The 27,179-nt window shown below is 47.9% G+C and overlaps 1 protein-coding gene across 2 annotated transcripts in view; it reads left to right on the top strand.

The window, feature by feature from the left end:
- Positions 1-27,179, top strand: part of TDRD7 (tudor domain containing 7) — a 2,843,905-nt gene that overhangs the window by 2,439,777 nt on the left and 376,949 nt on the right. For both annotated transcript variants that reach the window (XM_069630367.1, XM_069630366.1), the window contains one exon: positions 7,531-8,033. In XM_069630367.1, coding sequence (XP_069486468.1) covers positions 7,531-8,033 — 503 coding nt within the window. The remainder of the gene's footprint in view (positions 1-7,530; positions 8,034-27,179) is intronic.

Here is a 27,179-nt window from a genome sequence, read left to right as displayed (position 1 = left end):
TGGTGGAATCATTACACAATGCAAGTGGCATTGACACATCTCCTGAAAACAACTTTGGCAGACCAGAACCAGGAGAGCATGCCAGTCCATCATACCGTCAATTAATGACAAAGGTAGTAGATTACTTAGGATGGGCTAGACCATTAGCCCAGTTCATCCAGGATGATTTAACAGATATATTGGACCATGGTCCCACCGAAGACCCAGTACTACCCTTTCATGTAGCCCTGCAAAATAGGTTGGCCAAGAATTGGGAAACTCCAGATTCTATTCCTCCGGTAAATAAATCCCTCAACTCAAAATACCGCCCGGCCAGTATCGACCCCGGCTATCTGTCCAAACACCCAACTCCCGAGAGTCTGGTCATACAGGCAGCCACAGCTTCTAATAAACTTGCATACCCGTCTATCCCTCTAGACAGAGATAAGCGTGTGGATGGTTGGGCACGGAAGGTATTTTCAGCCGGGAGCATGGCATTAAAATCTGCCAACTCCACATGTGCCTTGGCAAAATTTTCGTACACTCTTTCGGAGTGCATTGCAATGGCGGCAGAGCACATACCAGAAGGGGAAGAAACAGAAGGGTTCCTAGCCATCGTTAGAGATGGAAAGGAAGCCATGCAGGAATCCCTTCAATCTGGATTGGACACTGCGGATAGTGTAAGCAGGTCCATGGGCACTAGCACGGTAATACGCAGATTTACATGGTCACGGAAGTCGGGTTTCGCACCGGATGTACAGAACCGCCTTCTGAACATGCCGTTTGACGGGTCTCACCTTTTTGGCAACAAGGCTGACGAGAGCCTTGAGAGGTTGCAGACCTCAAAAGCAGCTGCCAAATCTTTAGTAGCTGCTATAAGGCAACCTCAGCCTTTTTGTGCGCAAGGACAGTCATGGAGGGGACGATCCTATCGTTACTACACCTCATATGGAAAGGCGAGAGGAATGGCCAGTCAAAGGGGCCAGAAAAAGGCCACTCATGGTGGATGAGGAAAACGTGCTAAACCAGCACCAGCTGCAGCCTCTCTGCCATCAGCGGCTGCAACATCCGCCACAAAACCGCTTTGAGGACTTGCATCACAAAACACCTGTAGGGGGCAGGCTGTCACAGCATCTGCAAGAATGGCGAGCCATTACTTCAGATGTTTGGGCTCTAGAAATAATAGCCCAAGGTTGCTGCCTTCCTTTTCTAACGCAACCTCAAAGCAATCCACCAGGGAGACACCCGTTGAAGTCTTCAAACCCGCTCCTACAGCAGGACAGTTTAACCCTGCTGGAGAAAGGTGCTATAGAACCAATACCTGCAGCGGAGAGGAACAAGGGATGGTACTCACTGTATTTTTTTATCCCCAAAAAGGACGGAGCACTGAGACCCATCTTGGACTTAAGAAACCTGAACAAGTTCCTCAGAAAGGACAAGTTCAAGATGGTTACCCTTTCTCAGATCCTTCAGGCCCTTCAACTTCAGGACTGGTTGGTGTCATTGGACCTCCAAGATGCTTATTTTCATGTTCCAATTCATCTCTAACACAGAAAATACCTGAGGTTCGTAGTTGGCGACTCACATTGAGTTTCGAGTCCTGCCATTCGGGTTCACCTCCGCCCCGAGGGTCTTCACCAAGTTAATGGTAGTGGTTGCAGCGCACCTCAGGAGAGGGGGGATTCATGTCTACCCCTACCTGGACGATTGGTTGATCAGAGCGCGTTCTGCCGAGCAAGCACTGGATCATCTGAAAGTTACCTGCCACTTCCTCCACAAACTGGGCTTCTCCCTCAATTTCAAGAAGTCACAGATGACACCTTCCCAACAGCTTCAGTTACATAGGAGCTGTATTAGACACGTCCTTGGGAAAGAGCTTGCCTCCCAAGTCGAGGGCTCAAGACATTCTTCAGATGGTTTCCAAATTCCAAAATGCCCAAAATCTCCAGGCTTACGACTTTTTAAGGTTGCTCGGCCTCATGGCATCCTGCATCTTTCTGGTGCCAGAGGCACGCTTGAAGATGAGATCCCTTCAATGGGCCCTAAAGACTCAGTGGTCCCAGTTCTCGGGTCAAATGACGGATCTTCTTCAGCTTCCGAACAAGGTCAGACAAGACCTTCTATGTTGGACTTGTACAGAGAACATCCTAAAAGGAGAACCTTTTTTGGCAACCATGGCCGGAGATCACAGTAGTGACGGACGCCTCACTCCTGGGGTGGGGAGCTCATGCCAATGATTTGACAATCAACGGTCGTTGTTCTCCATCGGAGTCCAAACTACATATCAACCTTTTAGAGTTGAGGGCAATCAGACTAGCGCTGAAGGCCTTCCTGCCATCTGTCAGGGGAAAGAATGTCCTGATAATGACGGACAACACAGTGACCATGCACTACCTAAACAAAAGAGGAGGTGTGGGGTCACTACCCCTGTGCAGAGAGGCAATGCAGCTCTGGTAATGGGCGATTCAGGAGGGAATCTCTTTAACGGCAATTCATCTGGCTGGGGAAGAAAATATGACGGCAGATGCTCTGAGCAGGCAGAGCACGGTATCCCACGAATGGGAACTGGCTCAGGAAGTCATTCAAGAGATCTTCGCCCTTTTGGGGAACCCCTCAAGTAGACCTGTTTGCAACCGGAATCAACCGAAAATGCGAAAAGGTGTTGCTCAAAGGAATTTCCCCCTAGAGGAGCCCTTGGGGACGCGTTTGTGGTGGAGTGGAATTTCCCACTATTGTACGCGTTCCCTCCGATTCCCGTCATTCCTCAGGTCATCAGGAGGCTGAGAAGGTTTCGGAGTCGCATGATCCTAATTGCCCCGTATTGGGCCAGGAGAACGTGTTATCCGGACCTTCTAGACATGTCAATCTGTCCTCCTGTACGTCTTCCTCAGAGAGAGAACACCTTCTCTCTCAAATGGAGGGTCAGGTTCTCCATCCAGAGGTCAAAACGCTCAACCTTTATGCTTGGTATCTGAAAGGCTGAGATACAGGGATTGGAACCTTCCAGATGACATTATGGAGGTGTTGCTTTCGGCAAGAAGGCCAGCAACAAAGTCTCTATACCGTTGCCGTTGGAAAAAGTTTTGCAACTGGTGCAGAGAAAAGAATGTCGATCCTTTTCTATGTTCTATTCCGGAAGTATTCTCTTTCCTTCTGACCATAGCACATAGAGGTCTGAATATCGGAACAATAAAAGGTTACCTTGCTGCGCTTTCCATTTTCAAGCACTCATAGGAAGAATGCTCTTACTTCAAAATTCCTTTGATTCATTAAAAGGACTCACTAATGTGTTTCCTCCTCACCCATTTCAAGTACCAATCTGGCATCTAAATTTAGTCCTAAAATTCTTAATGTGTGCTCCTTTTGAGCCTATGCACACGTGTCCATTAAGATTACTAACGTGGAAAACAGCCTTCTTAGTTGCTTTAACATCAGCAAGAAGAGTGAGCGAATTGCAGGCACTGTCTTCTGGGCCACCCTATACTGTGTTCCATAAGGACATTGTTGTGTTGAGGGTAAAACCATCATTTTTACCGAAAGTAATATCTGATTTTCATTTAAGTCAGAAAATTGTCTTACCCGCATTCTATCCTCCACCCCATCCTTCGAAGGAGGAGGAAAGATTACACAGGTTGGATCCGAAAAGATCTTTAAGCTTTTACATCTCTAGACTTTCCAGGCTTAGAGTGGACAACCAGCTGTTTATAGGTTACACAGGAAGGAAACTGGGTCAATCGGTGACAAAACAGACAATTTCACACTGGATTGTGCTTTGCATTTCAGAATGCTACAGACTAGCTCAAAAAGACCCTCCGGAAGGGTTAAGGGCTCATTCCACCAGAGGCATCGCCTCCTCCACGGCCCTTCAAAGAGGTGTTCCAATAAGATCCATTTGCGAAGCAGCAACTTGGTCTTCGCTACACACCTTCTCAAAATTCTATAACCTGGATGCTTCCCAGTCTAGGGAGCTAACTTTTGGAAAAGCAGTACTATACTCGGCCATCTAAGAGTATCTACCCCCCCTCCAGAGGAATTGTCCATACTGCTTTGGGAGTCTATCTAAAATGAGGAATACGTTGGAGGACACAATCCACTCGAAGAACAAGTTACTTACCAACTGGTAACGTTCTTTCGATTGGATGTTCCTCCAACGTATTCCTCATCGCCCTCCCAGCCTACCCCTCTGTAGATTTTTCCGGGTTATTGCCATCTCAAATCTAGCAAGGCTCATACCAGTCTGCCGGCACAATCTACACAGTACAAGATCAAAGATAAAAGGGGGAAAAACAGAACTGAGGCCAACGGGTGCCGCACGTGCTACTTATAAACCCGATGACGTCACCCTCGATGGAGGCCTTCGAGGGACCATCGACTCGACGACATTGATGCACGGTGCCCTCTGCCGAAAAAAATTCCGAAGAGCAGCAAAGCTGGAGGAATACATCTAAGATGAGGAATACGTTGGAGGAACATCCAATCGAAAGAACGTTACCAGTTGGTAAGTAACTTGTTCCTCTTGAGGTTTTTTGCAGAGCTACCTGCCAGGAGGGCATTGCAATAGTCAAGTTCAGCTCCTATTGTGGTGTGGACGATGGAGAGTCTGTTTTGGGTGGTGAGAAAGGGTCTTATGGCATTTATTAGTTTGGTGGTGTTTGGCGTTAACTTGGCGTGTCATTGAGAGGGTTGAGTCAATGTGGACGCCAAGAGTCTTAACTGAGGTGGATACAGGTATGTTGTGTTTTCAATGGTGAAGTGGTCATATTTCGAATTTAGTTTGGGTAGTATTTCCTTGGGACCAAGGAGGATGATCTCAGTTTTGTCCCCATTTAGGCAGAGGCCATTGACAGCCATCCATGTTTGAATGGTGGTGTAAATTTGATGGAGGGCAGCTGTGTCTTGGTCGTAAGAGCCAGTGAGAGGGAGGAGGACTTGCATGTCATCAGCATAGTTCGTGTAGGCTATGACTAGCGAGTCTAGCATGTCAGAGTGGTTTTGTGAATAAATTGCATAGGGTAGGCGCCGTACACACCACAATGGATGGTGGAGGGAGGTGCATTGGCCTGATCGGAGTAGACATTCATAACTCTTCCTTCTAAGGAGGAGGTAATCCATGATGTGGCTTTATTGGAGAAGTGGGCTGCGTTGGTGAGATGGGAGGTGAGGATGTTGTTTTCAACCAGATCAAACGCAGCAGAGAAATCTAAGAAAAGTAAGAGGGCAGGATTTCCCTTCTCCATTAATTTGGTGATTTGGTTCTTAAGGTCTAGGAGGGCGGTTTCAGTGCTGTGTCCTTTGCGGAAGCCTGATTGCCTCTTTCCTAGAATGGCATTGGCTTCGATGTAATGTTGGATTTGGTTGTGGGCGGCCTTGTCTAGGATTTTGAGGAGGAAAGGGACAGTGGTGATGGGGCGGTAGTTGTTAGGGCATGAGGGGTCTAGGGAGGGTTTCTTTATGAGAGGTCGGACCCATGCTTCTTTTAGGCTTAATGGAACTGTTCCTGAGGAGAATGACGGATTAATAAATGCAGTGATGATGGGGGTCAGTGCATCAGCACATTCTTTGATGATGATAGGTTGGCAGACGTCCAGGTGGAAGGTTTGATGTGATGCAGGAGGTCAGCAACTTCCTTTTCTGTGACATCTCTGAAGGAGAAGAGAGGGGTTTTTGGTAGGAGAATGGGTTTGGATAGGTTGCTGATGTGTGCTGGCCTGTTTGGGGAGTTATTTGCGCTGTTTGTATTTTTTCTTGGAGGAGCTAAACTTTGTTTATGAGGGCTGACTGGATGCTTGAGCACCAGGCTTCGTCTTTGATGATTTTGTCAGGACTGATGGCAGGGGTGATGAGCTCTTTGAAGATTAACAACATTTCTCGTGATTTGGAGCTGGCTGAGGAGATTCTGAGGTTAAATGATTCTGATTTGGCAGTGAATATAGCCTTTCTGTAAGTAGCGGAAATGTTTTTGAAGTCTGCTAGTGTGGATTGGTTGGGCGTTGATTGCCATTTGGCTAGGGCCTGGCATTTGGATATGCGTAGTGCTGATAGTTCTTCTGTAAACCAAGAGTTGGTGTGCATGGATTTCTTGTCTTTTTTTCTTCTAGTGGGGCTATGGAATCAATGGCTTGTGAGAGGGTGTGGGCATAGATGTTGGCCAGAGCGGTGGTATTATTGACAAAAGGTGGTTTGAGCTCAAGGATGTCGAGAAGGGGAAGGAGGTTGGCCATGGTGAGTTTTTTGGAGCTTCTGGCTATGGTAGATGGGCCGTGAGAAGGAACTTTGGTGGTGGGACTGTTGCAGATGGTGAAGTGGATACAATGGTCATCTCTCCATGGGAGGGCTGTGATATTAGTGACAGCGGAAGAGCAGTTGTGGTCTGTAATCCAGTCGATGGAGCGGCCTTTAGAGTGGGTGGGTTCTGTGACTTTATGGGTAAATCCTACATCTGTGAGCTCTTTGGCCAGTGCGGAGGCAGCTTTGTCCTTGGGGTCATGCAGGCCAAGGTTTCGGTCTCCAAGCAGTCTGGTTTTGGTGGGATTCTTAAGGTTGTTCCCTACGATTTGGAGGAGGTACTTTTGGAAGTCCGGTGCTGTGCCAGGAGGCCTATAAGTGATCATGATGTTTATGGTGCAGTTTGGAGATAGTTAGTTTAGCCGAGAGGAGGTTAGCAGCGTTTTCCCATGCCAGGCTGCAGAGTCTGATGGCAAGAGTCTCCTTGAAGATGAAGGCTACGCCTCCTCCTTTGGAGGTTTTACGGTCTTCTCTCAGGATGGTATATCCGTAAGAGAGGGCAAGAGAGATAGCAGGTCCGGAAGCTTCATGGAGCCATGATTCCAAAATAGCCAATAGGACAAGGTCATGGGAGGTGATGAGGTCATTAATCTCAAGTGCATGTGCAGGGAGGGAGCAAGCATTAATAAGGGCACATTTGAGGGTGTAGTCTTTTTGCGGGTAGCATTGGATTTAGTTGTGGGGTCAGGGTAAGTTTGGTGGGTATCATTATGGCTGGGAAGGGGGGGTGGGATGACTTACAAGACATCTTGTAGGCACCTGGGCTTGATTTGACCAACTCCTCACCAAGGTTAAGGGCAGAAGCCAACAAACATCTAAAGCTACCAGTAAAAAACGAAGACTTTATTCATGAATGGCACACCCTTTCTCCATTCAGCCTTGTGTCAGCTGTAACATATGGAGCAACAATCACCTCACTCTCACAACATTACTAACTTTGAAAACTTATACCCTCACGCGTGCAAGCAAGGCAGATCGGAAGAGAAAGAAGCTGCATTGCAACATTAGGTTTTGGAGGAGATGAAGTGACTAATTAAATGTGAAGATATGAGAGGGATGTGTGTCCTCCTGGCAGGCAAAGTTGAGGCTTAATGAATAACTCTGTTGTAAGAAAGTTAAATCGTGTTCAACTCGTAACAGTTTGTGGTTGGTGGGTGCAAAGAAACTTACATGTGGTATCAGAAATGGTTCACTGCTAAGAAGGTAATGGAATATTTTGTCATTCTTTTTTATACATTTGTTTTGTTTTGTCTCTGCTCTCCAAAGGTTGTGAAAGTTGGCGGTTCTGGTGGAATGGTGCATGTCTATTTGTTCACACCAAAGGACATACTTCACCCCGACTGCAGCATAAATCGGCAAATTACAAATGATAATTTGTGGAAACACCAAATGGATGTGTTCTTGAGTGTTAATCAAGCCGGTTCAGGCCAGATTAGAGGCAAAGGGGATTGCAAACATACACCAGAGCTGCCCAATGTGGGACTACGTCAAGAGCTTGCAAACCCCATTAAGAAACCTGTTCTAGAAAACAGCTTTGTTCTAAACGCCTCTGATCTACCACCACTCTTACCTTTGCCGAAGCCTGGTGAACAGATGGATGTGTACGTGTCAGTGGCCTGTCATCCAGGACACTTTGTCATCCAGACTTGGCGAGAGTTGCATAAACTTGAGATTCTTATGGAAGACATGGTTCTATATTACAGTACAGCAGAGGAGCGTCCCATTCCTTTAGAATACAACACACCATACGCTGCAAAAGTGGAAAATAAGTAAGCTCTATAAATTCATATTTCTTTGAATATAAAATATTGATGGAATGGAACGCTTGAGGGTGATTGTACTTTGGATTTCTTGATGCTTATGGAATGTCCTCTTCATCTGATCAATGATGAAGTGACCTGTCAAGTTGTCGCCACAAAGCTGCTCCAAAGTAATGTTCCAGTAAAGAGTAACAGATGGAAACATGCGCTGTTGTCTTTATCTCCTGCATGTTGATCCATGTAGTGTCCTCTTTGGATCAACACGCTAGGTAAACGCTTGGAGACACTTCGTTCCATGGAGCTTAACTGTACAACTGTTTGAATCAAATACACCCTAAATATTGTCGCTCAGTGTTACAGCACTGCCTCTTTGTAAAAAGCTAAAACCTTGAGGGTTGTCCCTTGTATGGCCATGGCCTCAGTGTAAGATCTTTATCTGAAAATGCTGTGCCATGATTGCCTTGTTTCTTTTGTTGTAGAGGAATCTTTAAATTCTCATATCTCCTTAGTCTGTTTTAAAATTCCATTGGTTGTCTGGATTCCACTTACCCTCTGAACTACTTATTCCCTCCTTTGTCATAGATATCTTAGCATTGGAAATGTATGTAGATACCAACTCAAATGGAGGTGGCAGTGTGACCCTGCCATGAGCCTATAGAATCCAACTCAGATACTGTTGTAAAAGTAAAGTTTGTTTCTTTACCTTTATGAAAATAGTAATCAAATCATACATATTTGTATTGAGTTTTACTTACTGGTTTTGACCAGTATTGCCCTAATTTTGCCTCAAACTTTATTTTTAAAATAGTGCATTGAGTTGTTTTAAGAACATGATGTCTAATGTATTGTGTTCCCATGGATTCCTCATCTTAGGTATATCTTCCCTCCCACAGCAGATCTTGGAAACTTTCAAGTGCATGGGGTGCCGTGCACCTTGGGTGTTGAGGTTCCTCAGTGCTCTTGGTCTTTGAGGTCGGATGTGACATCGGCACAAAAACCTTGCACCACGCCCCTTGACCCCAGCTCCTTTTGATCTGTATGGTCAGCACGCTTCTCGGGAACAATCTTTAATGCTGCAGAAATCTAATATCCGTTGCTCTCAAATCCTCTAAAATCGCAAAGAGGTTGACACCTAAACATATTGGTTTTAAAGTGTAAAAACTGCGATACAAAAACGTCACTGATGGACCGTCATAAGGTTTGTCTGTGGTGCCTCCGTGCAGTTCACCCCGTGGCAATTGCGGTTCATGCCAAATGATGACATTGAAGGCATGAAGGCATTAAAGATGAGAGCACCTAAACTGGCTATCAGGTGTTTTTTATAAGCTGAGGTCATGGTGCGTGGTACAAACTATTTGTACTGACACAGACATTCTGTCCGGCTTCGAAGACCAAAAGCACCTAGTGACCTCACCTCCAAAGCCGCATAGCATCATATGCTGTCAAAAGTTTCCGAAATCTGCTGTCTAAAGGAAGCTATATCTAAGTCGAGGAATCTGTGAGAGGAACATCGATTGGAGAGGATATTACCAGAGTTAAGTAATTTGTTCTTTTCAAGCTCTACTGCATTAGCATGTTTATATAATGACTGATGTGGCCCCTATTCAGGCTATGTAGTGTGTTCACACTATGTTCCCTAGTGAGCAGCGATGCATGCATTTTTTGTGGGTGATTTTATTTGACAAAAGTCACAGTATTGGGACACTTACATTTTAATATTGGAAAATTGCACTTTGTCTCCACTTCAGTCTGTCCCACCATAAATCACTATAGAAGATAACCCTAGTGCAGACTCTTTCTGTTACATAGTACATGTTCGACTATCTAGAAAGCCAGCAGGAGGCACCAAACTGGTCTTGTAATTGTCCATCAAGTAGCAAATATGCACCAATTTGCAGGTAAGGCGGATGGCACAATGTTACTTTACCTAGTGCTGCAAATTTCCCTGCAATGGCCGTGTCTCCATTGGTTTCTTTGGAACACGTTTTGGAGCGGATGAATCTGAAGTATGAGACACCTCCCATTGATCACCAGGTTTTCTGAATGCTGGATCTACACTCTGTCATAAGTTACAGCTGCATGTACTGACAACACTCTTAAGTCATTTGAGGGATGGGGGTTATCAGACATTTTCTAGGCAAATCTCAACATCTGCTACTTTTTATATGTTCCTGCCCTGCTGGATTTTCTAACAGCCTCTGGTTTAGTTTTGTAGCTCAGGTCTAGATGCTTTGTCCCCGGAACCCTGAGGTACAAAATGTCACACGCAAAAGCACAGCATGATGTGCGTCGGGCTTCCGGGAACGTACCTAGAGTGCACATGGAGCAGGAAGGAGGCTGCCAGAGGGTAAAGCTTGCAGCAGGTAAGTCTGCGAGGGGTGAGGGTGGGTGGAGGGGGTGCAGGGTGCTGTGTAGCAGTTCCGGGGGTGGGGGGCGGAGCCTGAAAAGGAACAGGAAAGGACCGTTTACAATGCAGAAGGAAGCCTTTTGTGCTGGAATCCACAGGTCCGGCCTTTTATAGGTGGCATTTAGACATAGATCCAGGACTGATTTTTAGCTTAATTGCCAAGAGCATATCTCGGTCAATGAGTTTTGGAAGTTTTGTCCACCATTGGAATACCAATTCTCTTTGGGGGCCTTGTAAAACAAAAACATGACAGATTTTACTTATTTTAGTTTCAAAATCACAATGCCCCAGTCAAATTTCTTGAGTTTTGCATATTTAAGTGGCCTTTAGTCTCCTTTTGCAAGACAATTCATAGGATTCCTGCTCTTATTTTTGATTGTACAAAAATCAGTATCAAAAGTATGTAGTGATTTAACAAGATTGTTAAAGAGGCTTTACACACGTGAATATTGATGGTCTGATCCGAAATGGTACCTGTTTCCCTGTTTTATAAAGAAATAATACTAATAAAAAGAAAAAGGTTTTTCAGACTTCCCTATTGAATTTTAATCACATGTTGGACAGCCTGATGTTGGAAAGAAGGGATACATGGCTAAACCAATGAGATGGTGGGAAAAGGGATGTAAGATTTCATCTGTTGTTTTCTGCCCATGACCTTAAACATAACTCAAGTTAAATAATATTTGATCTTCCATCTACTTTCTACTGCCGACGATCATATATTTCCTCTCACACTATCTTCGTCTGGTCATGATCTGTTTTTCAATTACTAAATTCTCATCTATATAAATGAACTCACACAAAACAATATACTTTTCAACTTCATTTCCCTTTTTTGCCCCTCCTTTACAGAATAGCCCTGAGCCTATTATTCTTTTTGCTTTTCCCTAAATTCCTAAAAATGTTTTCGCTTCATCAACAAGATGTCCTCACCTTGAGGTATGTGCTAGAACATCCTCTTCACAGCCTGATAATATGGTAGGCCTGTTGCTGTGAGATGCCAGGAGTGCACAAACATATTGCACCCAGTGGTCATCCGTTTTCTCTGTGAGCTAAGCTCATGCAGGTCTCCACTTGTCTTTAACCTCTCTTTCCTCTTGGAAGATGTTAGGCAAAGTTTGTATGCGCTACCCTCTGGGAACACTACAAACAACTCTGACTACAGGTATAGGAAACCCAACCTTTGGTATAGGCTTGTACTACACAGTTTTGGTAGAGTGTTGAGCGGCCAGACTTATCTCAAGAAGGGTCAATGGGAGCTGTAGTGGAGTTACACAGAGATTTACAGTTACAAGTATTCAAATAAACTCTTGCACTCAAGGTTTCTTGAATAAACAATTATTAATTTATCAGTCAGTTAGAATAAGCCTTCTTCAGAAGGGAGCAATATAACAGTAACACTCAAATACACTTCCTGAAATACACACTCTTAATATTTCTAAATCAGTAGATACCCTTTTGGGATGCCGCACAGACACTACCTATACCCTCAGGTGACTTCAATTGCTAGGGTGCTGGGAACATTAATATATCACTGTTGCATTTAGAATCATATAGTAATAAGTCAAAGGAAAAGATTATTTAGAACAAACAAGAAGCCACAAATATTCTTTAGCAGGCAAATACTTTCAGATCCCCCAATAAGAGTCATTCAGTGGAAGAGGCTAAGCCAAAGTCAATAGGCAAAAGAATATGTGAGCTGAAGCACGTCTTTGTAGGTAAGTAGAAAGTTTTTGCACAATGTTTTTAGAAGTCTTTGAAGAAAAGAAGAATCAAATGTAGGGCCACAAGCTGATTAGACTTGTGAGTAGTAGATGATGCAAGCAACTCTACAGTAAGAGGTAAGTTTGCTTAGACTTTGTTCAGTACCTTTAGAATGAAGAAAAGATGCAGCAGATGACTCCTGTTATTGTGCAGCTCTGCAGATCTCACTGTTCCTGGGCCTCAGTCGTGGGGACAAGAGGGCGGATGTCGGGGGACTCCTGCACTGGGACGGTCAAAACTTGCAACCGGCAAACTTCACTTTCAGTGCCTGTTCAGTGTTTCAGCTCCTTGCATCTACCGCAAATAGCAACACCGCGGTTCTTGGCTGTCGAGATGGACTTTCCTTGCTTCTGGGGTCCCGCACTCTGTTGAGGGGGCTCAGGTTCGGTCAGTCCTGCTTCCTGGGAGTCCGGAGGATCTTCCTGGAGCTCTTGCCCAATTTAAAAGCAACGCACACAATCTGGTGTTCCTCTCCCTGGCTATACAGCTTCCAGCAGCAACTCTGTGGAAATTCAACCAGCTGCGAGATGGATGTCCAGGTGGCTTACTTTGGAGTTGATTGGTCCCACCAACTCAAGGGGAGAAGTCATCCTTGCAGGGGCTTCTCTGTCGATGAGAACTTGGCGTTCCGGCACTGCAGCAGGGCTTCACCGGGCAAACCAACGGTCCAGGAGTTGCAGCAGGTGTCCTCTTCAAGTTCTTCTTCGGTTCCTTCGTCCAGTGGTCGACTCTGCCTTCCAAGCCAAAAGCCTCGCCTTTTATTCAGTTCTCTCCCAGTCATTCCAGCCTAGCTGTCAATCACTCAGCAAGGTGGCTGTCCTTGCCGTACAGTCAGCCGGCCAATCGCCACAGAGTGCGTTTGTGTCTCCTAGGAGACTAAGCACAGGGAGTTTCGGGCACCTCCCTCACTTCCTGCCTTCCCCCAGCCACCCTGGAGCCAGAGGCGGGCTTCGCTTGTGAATCCCGCCAAAGGCAAAGCGAACAATGGGACCAAACCTGGTTTGGCGCGCAGAGTAAATCTCAAGAAGGACCTTTCCACAAAGAAATGGCGAAAAAAGAAGACCGGATGAGATAGTGTGTGCTGGGTCTAGAAAGTTACAAAGGTAAGTAAAGTCAATTTCACTTTACTGCTCTGGGAAACAGTAGTTTATCCCAGAGAAGGTAGTTAAACCTTGGGGAAATCTTTATCACTGCACTGTAGGTGCTGTGTGACACAATGTAAAAGATGATTCCTATGGAGTTTGTCAGACTCCACCAGCAAAAGAAACGCAGAGTAGAAAATCACATAAAAATACATGAGTGAGTGGGAAAAAGGGTCTCACTCTCTCCAGGTTAAAAAATCAAGTCCTCAAAATCCAGCAAAGTTGCTGGGGATCTCTAAGGTGGTGGGAATTAGCACATTTCTGAGAATTCTCTCTAACAGAAGAGACACATCCTTTCATCTTTTTTCCCATAGCCGCCTGTGCTAAATATGTTTCCTCAAAATGGTGATCCTCATAAGCTGTTCTTGCATTGTCTGTAACCCTGGTTAATATGGTGTCCGTGCACACTGAATGACACCCGTATGGCACGGGTTCTTTCTTCCAGCTATCGGTGGCTTCTTTTTTCTTCATGCAAGCTTCAGAACTAAGGTGTTGCAGGTTACTAAATTTTTCTTTTCGTATCCACCTTGGCACAGTAATGCTTTTCTGTACCTCGGCAGCTCTGGAGGTAAGTTCTTGGTACGATAGTGTACCATTGCAGTTATTCTACAGGCGGCCCTGTGGTTGCTGTCCCAGCCTCATTTCACAGGTGACCACGCCCTGAAGGAGTGTTCTCATTTTGCTGTCATGATACACTATAGAGTTTTCACTGGTATATACAGTAAAGTGTCCTTTGAACTGAAGGCAAGTTCATGCATGTTGCTTAAGGTGGCCTGAGAGTATTGAAGGAGTGTGCAATGCATAAGGAACATTGAAAGCCCAGAGTAACAGCAGACTCTACTGGCAATCAACATTAAGATCCCCCTTTGTACATTTAACTTTTTTCCCCTTTCTTTGATGCATCTCAACTGCATTGTGCAAAGGAGGTTGACTTATCAACGGAGCCCCCAGTTTCATCCATTGCTTAAGCTAAATGATAACCAACACAGTCTCTCATGTGTTGTTCCCTGGTGAATAATTTCTCTAAGTTACTTTTAAGGGTGTCCCTGAACCCCTCTGTGTGTGGAGGATATCTGTGTTTCTCTGCCAAACATGTGTTTGAGATATGATCTGGGGGAGTCTGTACAAGTGTACTCCTATAAGAGTGCAAAACTGCTGCACCCATGTTTGCCTTTACAGTTTTAGCTACATTTTGCAGAGAAAATTACACATTACTCTCCAACCGCCCCCCCATCGCTTCCCTAGTATAAAGCAAGCTACTACGTACAGAATCTGCAGAATAGTTGATAACTTTCAGTCCATCATTTCCTGCTCCTCGTGATAACCAGCACTGCGCTTCCCAGACCCCCTATGGCTCCCCCAACTTTTTAGGCATCCTGTTGATAGATTGGCCGACCACATGATCATGACTAGTCCCTTCCCTCAAACCTTTCTCTTCAGTGCGCAGTCGGCAAAGAGAAAAGGTAAAGGGTGACTCCTGTGTGCCTGTCCACCATCCTGCACATGCCCTGATCAGCCATATCCTCTTTCTCCCCTTTGTACAGACCACTCATCATTAAGGCAGATTGTCCTAGGGATTTTGCTACTCTGTGATTTTGCTTCTATGCATCAACCACAGGGATTTTGCTCATTGATGTCCTCCACTGTTATTGCAGGGCCCCCCACTGTGATTTTGCTCTCCACTGTCATTGTGAACCTAGCTACCCCCTACTTCAATGGTGCCATAATTGTCCCCATTCCGCTGCTAGGTATTCTCTACCTTGATCCCCCCCTCAAGACTGGTTAGTCCATAGGTACACCTACTGCCACTTTGCTCCAAAATATGATCTATTGTAATCTTACCACACTGTGTGTGTCTCTTAAAGGTCCCTGCTGCTATTTTGCTCCCTGATAGTTCCTAAGTACTCACTACTGCATTTTCCCCACTGTAATTTTACCTCAAGCCCTCCCACATTCTGATTTTACTCCTATGACCCCTTCTGTGACCTTTCTCTTAGGGTGTTCAACTTCTTCCACATTGTCTTGATTCCAGGTATCCCTGCTTTTTTCTGTTGTCCATGATCCCTCCTTCTTCAATCATGCTCAGCGAGATTTATTTTTCAAGCGCTCCCACCATTAATCTTACTTGCAGCATCAACCGACTCTAATTGTGCTCTGTGTTTTTCCTCTTAGGGATTTCCTCGTGCTAATTGCTACATGCCTTCAGTGCTCCCTAATAAAGCACTATAGGGCCTCAGGGATGTCCGCCCATGGCCTCTACCTTTAGGATTTAAACCCCAAAGTCAGGTCCACCCAATCCATAAAACCTTTATTGTCAAAATAACTCCACAAACGTGATAGGGCAGCATCATCGGTAGGCCAGCACCATGACCAAGCAACGAAAACACAACAGAACACAAGCAAAAGGGTGGCTCACAGAATCGACTGATTCCTTCTTTGAGACAGAAATCAACCAAAAACCACCATGGTTACCCCAGCTGCGCATTTACAAGACCTCGGAACTCCTAGGTCTCAAGGCACCTGATTAGATGCTTGCCTTCCCCCGCTGTCTAGTAGCCGACAAACATCCATTACAAGCGAATAACTGCACTGAAGTCTAGACCAAAGCGGGAGAAGAAACACCTACCTTAATAGGGCACCTATAGAACTTCACTTGCTTGCTTGGAATATTGCGGGGTAAAGGAGAAAGCTAGATAGGGCGGACATTGTGGAGCTTTTACAAGCAAATGAGGTGATCTTATTGCAAGAAACATGGGCATTGGCGACCCTAAAGCTGGATAGTTTCGCCTCTTTTGGGATCCCAGCCAAACAAAAGGCGAGAGGCAGATGTTTTGTGGGATTGACCACCCTGTAAAGAGTTCTCTCAACTGCAGGGTTTAGTCGGTTGAGACTAATATGGACTTCCTTTAGGTAATTTGTCTCTCCCCGAGTGGGGGAGAGCAGTTGTGTATCATCAACTTGTACAATAGCCCGCATAAAGAAGAGATGGATAGGCTTGCAAAGATTAAGGTGTTAATGGAAGATTTGTTGGCTACTAGTAGGAGTAGATATGAACTGTATAAATGCGGTGGTGATTCTAATCTCAAATAGATTTAGTAGATCCTGTAGAAGACATGCCCTTGGTTATCCCTGTGCCGCAAATGAGGGGCACAAGGGGCTGTGTAAAAGGTTTACAAATGTACTCTTGGCTGATTGAATGGGGGATGCAGACTGTGAATGGGCGGGTGGCTCCTGATATACCTGGCGATCTGACCTTTAACAGTCACATAGGCTCCTCGACCATTGATTATTTTTGCATCTCTGTGGGATTATGGGAACGGATTGTGAGTTTTGAGGTATTAGCAGACGTGAACAGTGATCATCACCCCATCCGTCTGACCCTGAAGGGGGTATTAGAGGAAGGGGGTCCATCTACCACTATAATCTGTCCAGTGAAGGGGTGGCCTCTGGTGCCAGGAGAATTAAATGGGGGGAAATCAGGGAGGCGAATTTGCATTTAGATTCGATCTCCGAGAATATAGGCCTAGTGCATGACATTTTGGATGCCGGTACACCCCCCTGGAAGATTGTGTCACGACCAAAACCCCTGGCTGGAAACCCAGGACCTCTGGCCCTCATCACAGTATTTCTGCACCCCCCCAAGGGCCCAATCGTGCCCCTCTCGGCTTCCCTGGAGCCAGTCCTGGCGCCGTTGCCGCCAGGCTCATTTGGCAGGTGAAGTTTACATTGGGCAATGAACCAACATGGCTGCCCCCCACGAGGACCAACGTGGGAACTGCAGCATGCAGTCTAGCATCCAGGGCGTGGCCCGCCCCAAAGACACCTGGGATAACTGCTGGCTATTTAAACCACGCCCGAGTTGAGGCACGCGCTTCGCGTTATTCTGCTTTTGCAGCGTGACGTTCACCGGGTCCTGCTCAGCATCCTTGGCCTGCATTGGGGAAGCAGAACAACAACCACGTTATCCATCCTTACCTGCTCTGCATCCTGCTCCTCCATCAATCCAGAATCTTCCCTGGAATCCGTCGTCTCCCTCCAGCAACATCGTAGAGAGGAGAGGCGAGAAGAGGACAATTAGTAAGCGAACATCCATCTACTCCATCGCCTCCAGGTTCCGCTACTTACCAAGCTCTCCTGGAAGTCTACCGCCATACAGTCTTCTTCCATCAAACGACCGGTTACCCATCTGGGCACATTCTTCCAGGAACCTTTCGGCGACCTGCAATGAAAAACAGCGCAGGTTAGCCCTATTCAAAGGACGCTCATAGCGCTGCGCTCTGCGCTTTCTCTTACCGTCTTGGGCTCAGCCCTCTATATCAGCTCGACGTCTCTGTCACCCCTTCTTCATCAACGAGAAAGAAGTAGAAGGTCAACCGGGGCAACTACATTTGCGGACATTCCTAACCAGACTAAAGACTTACCTCAAGAGTTGCAGCCGGTCTGGACTCCTGGGCCACGCCAGTGAAGTAACTCGGCGAATCGGTGCCCAGCTACGACGCGCCCCTACTCAGCACGGCAGGCCGGAGAGTGGACCTTATCAAAACTCAAGGTGAGAAAGGCTCCAAGGGGGGGTCGCCAGGGAGCATGGGGAATGTGGGCTCCGAGAAAAAGTGCTGTAGTTAAAACCGAACTCCTGTCTTCCAGAAAAAGCCCACGGAAAAGGTGCAGCGGTCCCAGAAGCATTCCAGACCAGTCGGGTGGCGTCCCTGTGGATACAAGGTGAGCGTTACAGATTGTGGACCAATTTGTTGAATTGGTGATTGCTCTGTCCAAAAAGTTCACAATTGAAAGTAAGACATCAGGGGGGGCACAGCGCAAGGGATGGTTTGATGAGGGTTGCAGTGGTGCAAAGAGATCATTGCTGAAGATTTTCAAAGCACCGGCTTCTAGTAGTAGTAGTAGATTGCACATGCCAGAGCCCTATATCGGACAGAGATCCGGAGAAGGAAACAAGAAATTGAAGGGGTAGCATGGGAGGACTTCCTGAACGCTTCCAAATGTAAGGATCACAGGGCCTTTTGGGAGTTTGTGAAGAGGGGTCCCTGTGGTTCCATGTATGAAGGGGCGGGTGGCACAAATGTAGAGGAAGTAGCCTGGTTGGAACACTTTGGGGCCTGTTTAGGGGGGGGAGACTCAGGAGAAAGTACTGGTCTGAGTACCTCTGGCCTAAACTTCGGGCTGGAGGAAGTGTCGAGAGCAACCCGTCAGCAGGCGCACAATCATGCCCCCGGCCCCATCTGATATGTTGTTTAAGGACCCTCTGAATTTGTGGGCCCCACTCTTAACTGTGGTGTTTAATGCATGTATGGAAATGGGCAGATACCCCCTATCCTGGAAAAAAGCCATCATTTTCCCAATCTTTAAAAGGGGGGGGGGGGATCATTCCAGTCCTCTTTCCTATAGGACAATTTCACTCTTGGATACCTCTTAACATTTTTAGGAGAGTGTTATTGGGCCATATAGAAAGCTGGCTCGTGGGGGAGTTGGTTTTGAGCGACATTCAGTTTGGTTTTCGCCCCGGGGTAGGGACAATGGAACAGAGTCTCAACCTATATCTCATGGCGACGAATTCAGTCTTCTGTAGGGGTGAGGGCTTGTACCTGGCGTTCATGGACCTGAGCACGGCTTTTGATAAGGTAGATAGGAGGAAATTCTGGGCTGTGCTCGGGTCCATGGGCTGTCCAGGGGAAATCCTGAAGATTTTGGTGGAGCTACACAGAAACAACGAGGCATGTGTACGCAGTGGCCCGGGTAGTCATTGCCTGGCCTGTTTTAAGGTTGGGTGTGGGGTTCGGCAGGGCTGTGTTCTGGCTCCAATCTGCTTTTGTCTTTATATTAATGGGCTCCCCAAGGATTTGCTTAACACCTTGGCTGATCTACTGGTTTTTGGGGGCCTGGCCTATCCTGTGCTGGCTTACGCAGATATGATATGAGATGATATTTTATTTATATTGCGCTCGTACACAGGTGTTTCAGAGCGGGACCAGGCAAAGGGAGGGGGAACAGGGCAGAAAACTAAAACAACTATCTTACTAGGCCCAGGGATATTGAGAACGCACGAGTGCATGGGGAAGGGAAAAAGGGGGAAAGTGCATGGGAGGGGGGAGAAATTGGAAAGTGCACAGCATAGGAGAGAACAAGATAAATAATAGGTAAATAAATAAGGTGATCAAAGACAGTGGTAGTGCAACCTGTAAGAGGCAAAGTGCAAGGTTAGTCAGATAGGGTGTATCTGATAAGTGCAGAAGAAGAATGGGGGGCAACTGTATGGGTACAGATACAGGCCCCAGTGCAAGGGGTGGCCAGGAGGCAGTGCAGGAGGGTGGCTGGGTGAGCAGGTACCTGTGCCCGAAGGACAGAGGGTGACCAGATGCAACAGTGCTGAGAGAGAAAGCAGGTCAGCAGGGGAGAAGAGAGGCAGAGGCGAAGAGAAAGGTCTTGAGGAGCTTCCGGAACCGTAGATGGTTCTCCTCAAGTTTCAAGGTGGCAGGGAGGCAGTTCCAAAGGGAGACACCGGCCGGAGAAAGAGATCTACCCCCAGCTCGTTTCTTTGGAAAAACGACTGACCCTTAGGTAGAGGAGCGAAGGGCTTGAGAGGAGAGGTATTTACGGAGGGATAGTTGAAGGTATTTGTAATATCTTATTGTACATTAGTGTTCTGTTTCCAATAACTTTGAATATGTATGGAATGTAGAATGCAATGGGAAAATGCTGGTTCAGGAATGTTAGAGCGTGAAAACTGTTTATGATGCTGAGAGAGCCGGTGGGCCATATTTGTGCTCTTAAATAAACTATTTCCTCCTCCCAAATGGCATTGAAAGCACCATCATTTCAATGGCAACGAGGAGGGGATAATGAACGGCAGCCCATAGAGTAGCCGCTCATCTTTAATTAAATTTCCAACGCGGTTCCTGTTGTGACACTCTCCATATGTTGACCGGAATGTGGCATTACTCTGTGGACTGATTGAGTGAAAGCGTGCTACAACTTACGGTTGTCATCAGAATTAAATTGGACACTTGGTGGTTACGAGCGACCAGTTCAAGACCGGGAGAGAGCAAAAGTAAGTCTGTTTTGCTGCGCGTTCAAGGATCATTTAATGGTGTACCAATTCCTGTGCGCGACTGAATTGTGAACATATAACAGATCGCAACAAAATAATGACTATAATGTAGAGTTCTCCAGCATGGGGTTTGGCATGGATTCACATGCTCATGAATATTCACTGTCGTCCGGCTGGGAATCCTCGGTAAAGAAAAAATCAGTATCAGTTTCGTTTCTGATCTGTCTTTCTTAGTAGTAACCAATCACTGATCTCTGGGTCATACTGCCCCCAGCCAATGACTGCCCTCTCCCTAAGCCCCGCCTCTGGCAGCCATCCTCAGATTTTTACCGCACGCTCAAGTGTTGGGAGTCTTCGTGCTTTAGCTCTCGAGTTTTTGCTGCGTTTTTGCGCTTTTTCAGGAGATTTTCTAATTTTTTCGGTTTAATCGAGCCTCAAGCTCCACCGTTTCTACTTCCGATAACGGGGACCCGTTTCGGAATTCTTCTACGCCCCTCAAGGGTGAAGTTTTCGTCGAGTTTACGCGTCTTGGAGGATTCCGGAAGATCTGCGGCCTACCTCAATGGACATGGCCCAGGACAAGGGAAGCTCGACACCCGGATCCAAGCTGTTCAGGTGCTACCCTGGATGCGGATTACAAAAGTTTTCAAGAGGACGAGCATTCACAATGTCTCTAATGCCTTCATGAGGACAAGACGCACGTGGAGAAGGACTGTGCGTTCTGCAAGAACCTTTCGGAACGGACCAAACAAGATCGTCGTTCCCGCCTTGCCGCCTAGCTGTAGAAGGGCACAGCAGGTGAGAAGGCGAAGAAAAAGTCTGAGCATGCTTCTAAGTCCTGTGAGGGCGCCCCGGCGACGGGGGACCAACAGAAGGCCAAGCACCGCGAGTCCGCGGGCACCTGGAGCGCCGAAAGGTCGGGCTCTTCGGCTGCCAGGCAGGGCGCGACTTCCCCGGCACGTTCAACCACGAGCCAGTGCTCTGGTTCGGGGAAGAGGAAGTCCGAGAACCCGGGTAAGCTGCTGGAGCGGCCCCGGTCGATCTCGAAGGGGGAGCGAGGCGCTGACCCTCACCCCAAGGCGAAGGCCCAGGACGCACCTAAGGTGGTGAGAGCTTTGATCCAGCCGGCAAAGGCCTCTATCGAAGTGGTCGCTGCGACCCTGGCGAAGCCGGCTGAGACTACGCCAGTGGAAACGGCCTCTGGGCCCAGAGTATCCCTGCCACCGCGGAGAGAATCCTCTTTCCAGCCCATCGTTAAGACCCCAGTGAAGTCCCCGGCGGAAAAAGAGAGGGGGGGGCGGTGGGGCGGTGGCCATTACAGACTCAGCCTCTGAGGAGGATCTGGTGGAAACCGAGAAGAGCCTCAGCGAGAGGTTCATAGGCCTCAATGAGAGGTTCGAGAAGGTTCGATCCCAGGGGCGGCCCCCGCTGACGTGATCGAGTTTGCCTCCGACGACGAGGATGGCTCAAGGCGACGGACTTTCGCCAGGACGTTCAGACCAGAGTGTTGGATATGTCGTTCGACGGCAACAACCTTTTTGGTAAGACGGTGGACGAGTCGCCCCAGGCCATGAAGACCGACTCGGAGACGGGCCTAGGGGTACTTCAACAACGACGGCCCTTTCGGAACTCCGGAGGCAGACAGGGTGCCTCCAAGGGATCCAGCGGTGGCTCTTCCACATACCGCCAGGCGGCCCGCTCCTCGTCCCAGGAGGCCTACAGAGGTCGCGGCAAGCAAGGGGGATCCCGCCGTCGTCGTCAAGGAGGCCAAGGCGGCAAGGCTTCCTCCAAGCAAGACTGAACCGGCCGTGGCGTCGGGCTCCCACCGAAGCACCCCGGTGGGAGGCCGGCTGACGAAGTTCATCATCGTGTGGGAGTCCATCTCCACCGACCGTTGGGTGCTGGACACCCTGGCCAACGGGCACTCGTTGGAATTGCAAAAGAAGTGCCCTCGCATTCCTCCCGTGGCCAGGAAGGAGAATCACGTCCCTCAACTGCTGTTGGAGGTAAGGGCGATGCTCAAGAAAGGTGCCATCGAGCTCATCCCCAGGAGGCTCCGGGGCTCCGGAGTATACTCAAGGTACTTCCTCGTCAGAAACAAGACAGGCGGTTGGCGCCCCATCCTGGACCTAAGTCGGTTAAACAAGTACATCAATGCGCAGAAATTCAGGATGGTCACCCTCCAGCACGTGCTGGGACAGCTGGAGGAGGGCGACTTCCTATCGTCGTTGGACCTGGAGGATGATTACTTCCACATTCCCATTCTAAAAGGACACAGAAAGTTTCTCAGGTTCGTGGTTCAGGGACGCCACTACCAATTCAGAGCCCTGCCGTTCGGATTAAAGTCGGCACCCAGGGTATTCACCAAGTGCCTGGCACCAGTTGCGGCGCGGCTGCGCCTGCAGGGGATCCACGTCTACCCCTACCTGGACGACTGGCTAATCCGGGCAAGGACAAGAGAACTCGCCGTCGAACACACAGCGAGGACCGTCCGGCTGCTCACGGAACTGGGATTTGCCATCAACTACCCCAAATCCCACCTGGTTCCGTCGCAAGTAGCACTTTTTCTGGGAGTGAAGCTCGATACAGTGGGGCAATTAGCCTCCCCGTCGGAGGAGAGGACGAAGGCCATTCTGGGCAAGGTGCGGCGCCTGCTAGCCACGGACGTGGCCAGGGTGAGGTCCATCAAGTCCCTCCTCGGGATGATGTCCTCATGCATCTATCTTTTACCCCTTTGCAGACTTCGGATGCACCTCACTACAGGCACGTACTTTAAGACCCCGGCGTTTCAGGAGACGGTGACGACGGGTGCCTCTCTGGAGGGTTGGGGGGGCCCACACCGGAGATCTCTACGCAAGAGGCCTTTGGCTCCCGGAGGAGAGGTCTCTCCACATCAACATTCTGGAGCTTCGAGCAGTGTTCTGGGCGCTCAAGTCGTTCCTTCCGTCCCTCAAGGTCAAAGTGGTGAGGATCTTCACCGACAACACCACCACGATGTTCTACATACGGAAGCAGGGAGGCACCAGATCCCAAGCCCTAACCAAGGAGGCCCAGGATCTGTGGCACTGGGCCGTCGCCCAGGGGATGTTTCTGGTTCCCTTCCACTTGGCAGGAATAAAAGACACCATCGCCGACTCACTCAGCAGGGAGCTGCACTCGTCCCAAGAGTGGGAAGTACGTCAGGACTAGGTGGATCGGCTCTTTCGACGATGGGGCAAACCCAGGATCGACCTCTTCGCGACGGCGACAAACTCCAAGTGCCAGAGGTTCGCCAGCAGGTTCCCGCAGCCGTGGAGCATGGGCGATGCTTTCTCGTTCCCTTGGGACGGCCTGTTTCTATACGCGTTCCCTCCGTTGCCGTTGCTGCTCCGCCTCATCAACCAGCTCAAGAAGTCCAGGTGCAGAATGATCCTCTTCGCACCGGTGTGTCCGAGGCAGATCTGGTTCCCGGACCTTCTGGACTTGTCAACGTCCCCACCAGTCAAGCTGCTGCCGGACGCGGATCTTCTCTCCAGAGAAGGAGGCGCAATTCTTCATCACGACCCGGAGTCGCTGAACTTGCAGGCCTGGCTCCGACAGCACTAGAGTTTGGAGGGTACGATATCCCGGCTGACTGCAGAGAGGTTCTTGCAAAAGCCAGGGCGTCCTCAACTCTCGAGTGTTACGGTCATAAGTGGAAGAGGTTCTCTGTCTGCTGCCATGCACAGAAGATTAACCCTCTGCGGATTACGGCCCCTCAAGTACTGCCGTACCTATTGTCGCTGGCCAGAGCTGGACTGGCTCACGCCTCCATCGAAATACATCTGGCTGCCATCTCCCGATATACCAGGACTAAGGGACGGGCGTCCTTGTGGTCTCATCGCCTGGTGAAGGAATTTATGAAGGGACTATTTCAATCGTTCCCGCCGGTGAAGGTTCCTACCTCGGCGTGGGAGCTTAATGTGGTGCTGACCAGGCTCATGGGGGGCCCCATTCGAGCCTATGCATTCAGCGTCTTTGAAGTTCCTGTCATGGAAGACAGCGTTCCTAGTGGCCATCACCTCCGCACGACAAGTGGGAGAGATCCAGGCCCTATCTTGCAAGCCTCCATACTTGACTTTTCATGACACGAGGGTGGTGCTGAGGACGCACCCCTCCTTCATGCACAAGGTGCCGTCGGACTTCCACCTCAACGAGCCCTTGGTGTTACCAGTTTTCTTCCCGTCGCCTTTGACGCCGGCCGAGAGGACTTTGCACTCGCTGGATGTAGCTAGAGCGCTGAAGTTCTACGTGGACCGCACAAAGAGTTTTCGGAAGACGTCACAGCTGTTTGTGAACTTTGGGTCTGTGAATCAAGGGAAGGCTCTCTCGAAGACTTCCATTTCCAGATGATATGATATGATATATGATTGTTTATTTATATAACGCCTATACACAATGTGTTTCAAAGCGCTTCAAGGCAAGGGAGGGAACTAGGGAAAATACAACCACATTCTTACAGGCCATGAACAGTAAGGATGTGAAATTAACTATCGTACTCAGCCTGACGACATTTTAGATAGTGCAAGAGCTAAGACATAGATAAGGAAGGGAGGGGAGAGTGGGAAGGAAATGGAAACAGACAGGCGACTACCGTACTAGGCCTGACAATATTTCTGGTAGAGCCGGAGAAAAACAAAAGGTGAGGGAGAGGGGTGCAGAAAGGGAGGGGAGGAACAAAATAAGCGACTATCATACTAGGCCTTATGATATTTCAGATAGTGCTGGAGGGGTGGTGGGGAGGAAAAAAACAGTAATGGGAGGGTGGAGGAAACAGACGAGGTTGCTATCATATTAGGTCCAGGGACAATTCTGTAAGTGCATAGAATAAAGTAAGGGGAGGAGATAGGAAGAGGGAGAAGGGAAAGGAGGAGAGAAAAGAGATTAAGCAGTCAACAAGAGTGGAGAAGCAAGCGTGGAGAGCGAAAACAATTGCAGAAGTCAGTAGTAACACATAATGTTGCAAGCCAGGATACAAGATGAAGATGGGAACAGCATGATTCAGGGTCACCATGAGTACAAGATGCAAAGGAAGTCCAGCATGAGAGTTGAAAAAGAGTGACGCACCGTGAATGAATGAAGTCCATGAAAGTCAAATCCAGCATTGGCCACAAGACAGTGATTGTGAAGAAAGGCACCAGGTGGGCGGGGCTTGCTAAGTGGTGAAAAAGAGCATCAGGCAGGAAGGTACCAGGTGGGCGGGGCTTAGGCCAGGTGACCTAGATCCACTTGCACCTGCTCCCCATCTGCAAAGGAAAAGAAGCTGGAGGGCTCCTTAAGTAGGGAAACAGAGCGGCAAGCAGGAAGGCCCCAGGTGGGCGTGGCTTGCTAAGTGGTGAAAAAGACTGGGAAGCAGGAAGGCACCAGGTGGGTGGGATTGCTAAGTGGTGAAAAAGATGGCTCTCCGGCTGCATCATGCACTGTCACCGGTTGGCAAACCGACCGCTGCCCGGCCGTCCGAGAGCCCATTCGACCAGAGCGATCGCTGCTACCACGGCATTCCTGTCTGGTGTGCCCCTGCTGAACATCTGCAGGGCTGCTACGTGGAGGTCGACGCACACCTTCACAAGATTCTCCTGCGTCGATCGGGACTCCAGGGAGGAGTCCAGGGTCGGCCAAGCAGTGCTGCGCAACCTGTTCGCCTGGTGAGGAGGTAAGAATTGTTTAATGTTGAGTTTTGGATGTAATGCTTAATGTTGAGCCTTTGCCACCTCCCGTGGTTGTGCATGTATGTACTGCTATGTATTCTTTTATTCATGAGCATATGAATCCATGCCAGACCCATGCTGGAGAACAACAGTTACAGGTAAGTAACTTGTTCCTTATTGCTCCCTGAAGATCTGCATCATTTAAATATATTCTCGCTAATCAAACTAACTCACTGGCACAGCGTTGCTTATCAAACTCCTCTATGACACGAGAGCTCACGTACGTCAGAGGAAAGGATCTGAGTACATAAAACAACGTGCCTCCATATTGTTTGTGCTTGATTCAAAACTGTTACCTAGCAACTGTATGAGGCTGCTGCAATCCGAAGCGTATGACAAAAGCTACAGTGCAATAGTCAAGGAGTATCATTTACAAATCAAAGCGCTGAGAAAGAATTAGTCAGACTTACGAACATCGCAGAGTGATACAAAAACACATTGATTTGCATGTATTCAGTAAAATAATCTTATCCTGAGTGTATGACAAGGTTACAGAGCAACAGTCAATGAGTGCTATTAGCAATTAGAAGCACTGTAAAAGTGATTCACTTTACGGATGGATTGATTTCATAAATTTTAAACTAGTGACAAAGGTTACAACACAAAAATTAGCAAGAATGAATTGTATTTATGAAGTGAAGCAGCAAAAGGAATAAAAGGAGTTCAGCAAAGAAAATAAATGCAAATACTGCATTGCATCTACTTTGAATTGCTTAGCATCAACGGCAACAAATGAGACAAGGGTTCAATGGAATTCACTGTACTATTAATTAATTTTTGGGCATAGATTTTGTTACAACACACAATGGAAGCTTGCGTTAGTTCCATTCTCACAGAACAGCCAAACCATAGTTCAACACACAACTATGCAAGGGATACCACCTTCACATTATTTCTAGACACTAAGGCAGAGCCAGCATTACCATGGAAAAGGTGGAAAAAGCGTTTTGAGCACTATGTGCTGGCTGCCCATGGTTTAAATTTTGCCAATGAAAGGAAGAAATGTCTTTTGATACATTGTCTGGGCAATTACGGACAAGAACAGTTTGAAAA

Source organism: Ambystoma mexicanum, chromosome 6q (genome assembly GCF_040938575.1).
Source record: "Ambystoma mexicanum isolate Mex_15411 chromosome 6q, UKY_AmexF1_1, whole genome shotgun sequence".
NCBI classification, from domain to species: domain Eukaryota; kingdom Metazoa; phylum Chordata; class Amphibia; order Caudata; family Ambystomatidae; genus Ambystoma; species Ambystoma mexicanum.
Note: the sequence above shows the minus strand (reverse complement) of the source record. Positions and strands in the feature narration are given on the sequence as shown.